Genomic DNA, 8,180 nt, shown 5'->3' with positions numbered 1-8,180 from the left:
TGCTCGCCAAAATGAAGATGTGTCAGGAAAATCAATTGACACATGATTATTGCTTCGAGCTATTACTACAAAGCATTTGTTTTTTAACACAGTCACCAATCTTTCATGACTATGATAGTCGAATTTATCTTCATTTCAATTTATGCTATTGCCAGTCGTGAGGAAAAATTGCAAAACGCAGCATTTTTAAGTATATTGTAAAAAGACTCAATGTTTCATGTCAAATATATTCACAGTATGAGTTAAGTGCATTTACGAAGAGTTGAAATTGCTACCGGCAAAAAGAAGCAGAAATGTCTTCAAAATTGACACTTGGAAGAAATAGCGTTTGAACCCATATCGCGAATTCTCTTTCACAGTGTGGCATTCCAAGCAAAAATATCGCCTACACATCATAGTGTGGTTTCCTCTTACAATAATTTATAGAAAGTTTTAAGGTGTAACATTATCTTCAAGCGAAAAATAAATTTTTCAAATGAAAAATAACAAGACTGTGTCTTGGAGTTTTGCCTTCACTACACAGCACATCACTGTTCTTGCATGGTATTTCAGACAGAAGCATTGCTTAAATATGCAACATTTGGGCTTGCACTATATGAGCACAGGGGCACCTGCGTGAATCCTGCGCCAATGTGCTGTTCAGCGAAGGTCAAGGAACGAGACTCTTTTTGCAGGCTAGGGATTATTCACTTCAGTAAATTTTTTCGTGCTTACAACCAAGCAGTATATTTTTTTAAATGGAATATAAATTGCCAGCAAAGTAAACCACACAATAAAGTGTTGGCGACGTTTCTGCTTGGAATGCTACATAGTAAAAGCTAAGCTGCAATACGGGTCAAAAAGCTGTTTTTCCAGAATCTGTTACAATTTGGGTGCAACGTTTCTGTTTGTTTTCACAGTAGTTTTATGTCAAAGTGGGTATCTGTTAACTTATTCATTTTAATTAATTAATTTCTTTACTTATTTACGTTTACTTGACAATACTGCTGACACCAGTAAGCAGTATTGCAAAGTGGGCTCCAAAGATTAGTTACATAAAATGATCTTGCTAAGCAAAATCAGGAGCATAACTTATACAAAACACAAGATAAAGCAAGAACATCTATAAAACTGTCTTAAGGAAAATGATAAGAGAACAGCACAACATACAAAGGCAATGAACTTTAGACAATCAACTGTGGGTATTCCATACGAAAGAATTGGCCTTTCTCCTGATAACGCTAACATTAGAACTTCAGCATTTTGCAATGTTTCCTGATGGCTGAAAAATGTAACTTGAAATGCAAATTAGTAAACTATTTTAGCCATGAAACACTGCCACCTTCAGGTTAAAGAAAAAAAATATTTTGAATTAAAACGGGAACAAACGGCGCTGGACACGGGACGAAGAAGGAACAATAGACGAGGGTGCTGTCGCCCTCGTCTAGTTTTTTTTTCCGTCCCGTGTCCAGCGCTTTTTGTTCCCGTCGTAATCACGTACTAACCAGCCCAGTTAGGTTCTGCCCTGAAATATTTTGCTCTAGTTGCTGAAAGCAATAACTTTTTATAAGTTACCTTGCATGACACAGTTTCACATCTGTAGATGGATGAACGCTATGGGTGTTCCCTTTAAAGCGAAGCAGTGACATGCAAGTGGTCAAGCTCAATTTTTGAATTGGCTTAATGCCTTTCCTGCCTGAATTAAATTTCATTCCTTAAAAAACTTATAAATTGGTAGCTTATCTTTCGGCATTGTACATAAGGACCCTTGTTTTTGTGCAAGTTTGCTTTTCGCTGTTCTCCCTGCTTTTCCACTACCAATCCTCCATCTGTATTTTACTGATTTCTCTTGTGGAAATGTTCATCTTTGTCAAGCTTTCCTAAACCTAGGGCCCCATGAGAGCTAGTTCCCGACACGCACATGGGTGGACATTTTACATTTATTTAAAAGGCGGTCCGTCATTTCCACATCTCTCTCACAACCAGTACAGGTGACGCCTACTTACTGGATCTTACTTTATGGCTGCATATTCTAAGGCAAGATGACCTAGCTTCAAACATAGCACTAGCTCATCATAATATGCTTCCCTCCTTACTTCGTCCTTATACTTCCGATAGTTACTCAGAGCTGTTCTTTTTTATTATTTACTATCCATTAAATAATCTCCACCTCTCTGACATAGCGCCTAACGCTTATCGTGCACAAAGTTTAATGCACGCTCTCAGCATCACGAAATTTCGTCCTGGAAATTATCACTTGACTACAGGCATGATCTTTTTAGCAGCATGATATTTTTCAACAGCAAAGGAGTTGAAAAACCACCTTGTATACTTAAAATGGGGATGATTAATTCATGCCTTGTTTATTAAAGTTAACTTCGTTCAATTTCCTTATGCTTGTTATTTGCGTTGTGCTTGCCTCAAGGTTTGTAGTCTTTACGGATCTGGTATATTAAAAGGGTTGAATAGCCGGTCACCTGCTTATGACGCTGCAGCTTAAGTATTGCACCCACTATTATTGCCATAGTATAGCATTTGGTAGAGTTGAGGCTTGTAATGAATGTAACGACATGTACAGCTTGTAGCGGGCGTTGATGCCGGTGACCGCGATAATTTTTATTTGTGTGCGCATGTCAATTCGTATGCAGCGGCGCACGGCGCATACGCGGCCAACATGCCTCACGTTATCTCCGGCGTGTCGCGGGAGATAAGCAGCCACGCCCCCTTTGTGTTGGCGCTTTCGAAGCCTGTTTTTCTTGGAAAATAAACTAGTTCTTGTCCCAAACTTCGAGGAGTGTGGGTGTCTTTGCGCTCCTCCGTGGGGCGAGTACGGTAAAAAGTGGTGACCCGGACGTTTGGAAAAGCACCAGCCATGTCAGACGAGGAAGGCACTTCAAGCTCAACCACAACCAACGCCTCCGAGTTAAAGCTACCTCATTTCTGGCCCAAAAATCCCAGGGTGTGGTTCAGCCAAGTCGAGGCCCGCTTCCAGCTTCGACGCATCACATCGCAGGAGTCGAAATACCTCCACGTCGTTGCAGCACTGCCACCTGACATCGCTGACGCCGTAGACGATGTGCTCGCCTCCACTCCATCGGAGAAGGCCTACGACGAACTAAAAAGCATCGTCCTGAAACGCCTTGAGGTGTCCGAATAGAGCATGGGAACCATCGTTAAAGGCGCAACACCACACAACACAAGAGAAGACCAGACGAGCACAGGCGCAAACTAACAACTGATTTATTGAAGGCAGATCTCCAGGCATATATACCAACAGGCTGCGCAGGTGCAACGTCACAACAATCCTCGGAAAACATCAAAAATATCGCGAAAGAAAATCAATTTCAGCTTTGTAAAGCGCAATGGAAGTGTCGCTGACACACGCCTCACCTGCTTTCCTGATTAGAAACGCTTCTAACGTTTCACGAGCCGTTTTTTGTCTGCTTCTACCTACAATTTTTGCGCATCGGAAACGTGGTTCACAATTCGGGCATGTCATGCAATGGTCGACAAGATGGCTTCGCTCTTTGTTAATTAGATTTCTTGCGTGTTCCCTGAGCCGGTCATTGAGGCAGCGCCCCGCGGCAAAGTATATATCGGCCAGACGGGGCGCTGCCTCAATGACCGGCTCAGGGAACACGCAAGAAATCTAATTAACAAAGAGCGAAGCCATCTTGTCGACCATTGCATGACATGCCCGAATTGTGAACCACGTTTCCGATGCGCAAAAACTGTAGGTAGAAGCAGACAAAAAACGGCTCGTGAAACGTTAGAAGCGTTTCTAATCAGGAAAGCAGGTGAGGCGTGTGTCAGCGACACTTCCATTGCGCTTTACAAAGCTGAAATTGATTTTCTTTCGCGATATTTTTGATGTTTTCCGAGGATTGTTGTGACGTTGCGCCTGCGCAGCCTGTTGGTATATATGCCTGGAGATCTGCCTTCAATAAATCAGTTGTTAGTTTGCGCCTGTGCTCGTCTGGTCTTCTCTTGTGTTGTGTGGTGTTGCGCCTTTAACGATGGTTCCCATGTCTGAACACCAACTAGCCCAACAGTCAACTCTCTTAAACGAATAGAGCAGGCTGCAACAACTGTCTCATGAAGAGCTCGGTGACCAACGTCCCTCGCAGCTACTCCACCGAATGCGTCAGCTGCTGGGACAACAGGCGTCAGAGGAGCGTCAACAGCCATTGCTTCGCGAGTTGTTTTTGCAGAGACTGCCACAGTCAACACGGATAATACTCGCTGGCTCGGACGACGTGACTCTCGAGTGTCTGGCTCAACTCGCCGACCGCATCACCGACTGCACCGAGCCATGAAAAATGTCTATCGCTGCAGCGGGAAGGTCCGAACATGCAGACCGGTTAGGTCGCTTAGAGGACAGAGTTGACCGACTGGCTGCAGCAGTTGAAAACCTCACCCTGTCCAACAAACACCGGCCTGCACGGCATCGTTCGCCGTCCAGTGCTCGTAGCTCGCAGCACCGCGGCCACGCAAGCGAGGCAGAGCAGAGCGTCTGCTGGTACCACCGCCGTTTCAGAGAGCAAGCCACTCGCTGCACCCAACCATGCTCGTGGACGGGAAACGCGCCGGCCAGTCACTAACGGCGGAATGCGATACGGGCCATCGCTCAAGCCGCCTCTTCTTCGTTGTCGACCGCATCACCGGCACACGCCTCCTTGTCAATACCGAAGCTGAGCTATCTATCCTACCAGCAACAGCTCAACATCGCCGAGGCGGCAAGTCCATTTCCAGCCTAATTGAGTCAATAATACTGCTATTGCATCATATGGAGTTCAGTCAATGACGATAGACATCGGACTCAGGCGCACATATAGATGGCTCTTCGTTGTGGCCGACGTCAGAATGGCCATCCTGGGAGTGGACTTTCTGAGCCACTTCAATCTTGACGTTAGCGTTCGCGACCGTCGTCTCAAGGATAACGTCACTTCGCTCGCTGTTTCGGACTGAAGTCTGACCTGTTCTCATGCGGTATTTGCACTTTCAACCCAGAGTCAAACTTTCAAAAGATACTGGCTGAAGTCCCTGAAATCACCAACCTCGGAACAGCGAACTGCCAATGAAACACAAGGTGACGCATCACATTGTCACCACCGGACCGCCCGTCACCGCTAGACCTAGGAGACTCGCGGGACAAAGACACGAAGTCGCCCGCCGTGTGTTCGACCTCATGCTCCAGCTCGGCATTATTCGACCTTCTTCCAGCAACTGGTCTTCTGCGCTGCACATGGTGCCAAAACAAGAGCCTGGAAACTGGCGGCCTTGTGGTGATTATCGGGCACTCAATGCTGTGATAACGGCAGACCAATATCCTCTTCCTCACATTCATAATTTCAGTGATCGCCTCGCGGGAACGACCATCTTCACTAAGCTGGATCTAATGGCCGCTTGCAACCAGATTCTAGTAGAGCCAAGCGACATCCCAAAGACGGCCTTGACAACGCCTTTTGGCCTCTTTGAATTCGTTCGTATGCCGTACGGAATAAAGAACGCGGCACAAACGTTCCAGCGTTTCATGGATGAGGTCACCCGCGGACTACTCTTTGTCTTCGTCTACTTAGACATTTTGGTCGCCAGCAAAACGCCGGAAGAGCACGAAAACCACCTGCGGCTCCTCTTCAAGCGCCTTGACGAGCACGGTCTGGTTTTGAAGCCCCAAAAGTGCGTGTTTGGTGTTGAAGCACTAGATTTCCTAGGCCATCAAATCACACCGCAAGGCATCTTGCCGCTCGAATCACGGGTACAAGCAGTTAGGGAATTTCCCACACCTACCTCTTTCCGCAAGTTCCGCGAGTTTCTCGGGCTGATCAACTTCCATAGGCGCTTCATCCCATCCTGTGCACACACTCTACAGCCGCTAAATGACTTGCTGCACCGGGACGCCAAGAAAACGCCCGAGTTTCACTGGCCAGCGGAGCACAAAAAAGCCTTCCAGGACGCCAGAACTCAGCTTGCCTCCGCAACACTTCTGATGCACCCGCTTTCCGACTCGCCAACGCGACTCATGGTTGACGCTTCAACGCCAGCAGTGGGAGCAGTGTTGCAACAATACGACGGCAAGGACTGGAAACCGATCGGTTTCTTTTCGAAACGTCTGAAACAGGCCGAAATGCGCTACAGCACATTTGGAAGAGAGATGCTGGCCATTTATTGCTCCGTAAAGCATTTCCGTTTCTTCCTAGAAGGTCGCACTTTCCACATTTTAATGGACCACAAGCCGCTGACATATGCGTTCAAGGACAACAGTTCCTCATATTCGGAAAGAAAACTGCGCCAACTTTCTTTCATTTCCGAATTTTCCACGGACATCCGCTACATAGCGCGGATCGAAAATCAAGCAGCCGACGCACTCTCCCGCATCGACACCGTTTCAGCGTCCGTCGACTTTGAGACATTAGCCGCCGCCCAGCGGGAAGACCCAGAGCTAACCGAGATGCGGCAGATTCCACTGTCACTGGTGCTCGAAGAGATCCCGCTACCATACACAACGACTATGGTCACATGCGACACATCGCAGAAATCTCCAAGACCCTTCGTCCACGTCCAGTTTCGGCGTGCAGTGTTTGACAGCCTTCACGACCTCAGCCACCCAGGAATCCGCGCGACGCAGAGGCTCGTCACCGACCGCTTTGTGTGGCCAGGCATTAACGCCGACATTCGACGCTGGGCGAAGACATGCCGAACATGTCAAGTAGTCAAGGTGACTCGGCACACGAGCACAGCACTCCAAGCATTTCGGCCACCAGAGTGTCGTTTCGACCACGTGCACTTGGACTAGTAGGACCTCTTACGCCTTCCCAGGGTTACAGATACCTGCTCACACGTGTCGGCCGATACTCACGGTGGCCTGAGGCGACGCCGATTCTGGACATCGCAGCCGGGACCGTCGCACAGGCGTTTGTGGCCACATGGGTCTCGCGCTATGGCTACCCACTGCGCATAACAACCGACCGTGGACGACAATTCCAGAGCAACCTATTCTCTGCGCTGGCAAGGCTTCTGGGAACACGGCTCCAGTACACCACGGCTTACCACCCAGCGAGCAATGGAATGATGGAGCGGCTACACCGTCAACTGAAGGCATCGCTAACGGCCAAATTGGGTAGAGAGCACTGGGTGGAGAAGCTTCCTCTCGTGCTTCTGGGCTTGCGTACCGCGATAAAAGAAGACCTCGGATTCAGTGCAGCAGAAATGCTGTACGGCTCTACAATCCGACTACCGGGAGTATTCTTTGGTGAGAAACCAAGCACTACGCGGACACCTTCAGAACATATGGAAAGGCTACATTCCTGGTTGGAGCACCTACAAACCAACGCACCCCGCGTCAGCCGCAACCAAAGAGTGTTTTCGTTCCCAGACATGAATGCGCCAACCCATGTGTTCGTGCGACGGGACACAGTGAAAGCGCCGTTGACTCCTGCGTACGACGGGTCCTTCCGTGTGCTGTCGCGGTCGCACGAAACTGTGACCATTCGTGTTCGCAACAGAGAGGACGTCGTTTCTCTCGACCGCGTGAAACCGGCTCACCTCATGGACTAACTCGGTTTTGCTAACATTTGCTCGTTTTTTTTTCTCTGGCTCCGCGGTCTAGGGGGGGGGGGAGGGGGGGGCTCTTGTAGCGGGCGTTGATGCCGGTGACCGCGATAATTTTTATTTGTGTGCGCATACCAATTCGTATGCAGCGGTGCGCGGCGCATACGCGGCCAACATGCCTCACGTTATCACCGGCGTGTCGCGGGAGATAAGCAGCCACGCCCCCTTTGTGTTGGCGCTTTCGAAGCCTGTTTTTCTTGGAAAATAAACTAGTTCTTGTCCCAAACTTCGAGGAGTGTGGGTGTCTTCTTTGCGCTCCTCCGTGGGGCGAGTACGCTACAAGATCATGAAAAAATTGTTGAAGAACGAATGTTGTTGGAGTTAGTGATTCGACAAGAGGACTCGTCTTTATAGAGGCAGCGAATCGCATCAAGGTTGCTGCCACAACTTAGACACATCATTTTGTTGAAATATTGGCTCCAACAAAACGCTTGTTCAATGGCTTGACATTCATTCAAGCTGCCAGTTAGAATCAACTTCTGTCGCGTTAACATGTACACTGTCAATTTTTATGAAAGGGAACACGCGAGCGCGTGGCCCGCGAGCTCCGGCGGCTGCTTGCAGCGCCTTCAGGCGTGCGCGAGAGCAAC

At 48.3% G+C, this 8,180-nt stretch overlaps 1 protein-coding gene across 1 annotated transcript; it reads left to right on the top strand.

The window, feature by feature from the left end:
- The first annotated feature begins 2,851 nt into the window (after positions 1 to 2,851).
- On the top strand, positions 2,852 to 4,295 carry LOC125760135 (uncharacterized). The gene is made up of 2 exons (XM_049419962.1): positions 2,852 to 3,124; positions 4,107 to 4,295. The coding sequence occupies exons 1-2, from the start codon at positions 2,852 to 2,854 to the stop codon at positions 4,293 to 4,295; spliced, it is 462 nt and encodes a 153-aa protein (XP_049275919.1).
- Positions 4,296 to 8,180: the final 3,885 nt, after the last annotated feature.

This window comes from Rhipicephalus sanguineus, chromosome 1 (assembly GCF_013339695.2).
Source record: "Rhipicephalus sanguineus isolate Rsan-2018 chromosome 1, BIME_Rsan_1.4, whole genome shotgun sequence".
NCBI lineage: Eukaryota > Metazoa > Arthropoda > Arachnida > Ixodida > Ixodidae > Rhipicephalus > Rhipicephalus sanguineus.
The sequence above is the reverse complement of the archived record's forward strand: the minus strand, read 5'-3'. Positions and strand labels throughout refer to the sequence as shown.

Coding starts and splice junctions, on each gene's coding strand:
- LOC125760135 (XM_049419962.1), top strand. CDS start 2,852: ATGTCAGACGAGGAAGGCACTTCAAGCTCAACCACAACCAACGCCTCC. Junction 3,125..4,106: donor TCGTCCTGAAACGCCTTGAG/GTGTCCGAATAG, acceptor CGTCCCTCGCAG/CTACTCCACCGAATGCGTCA.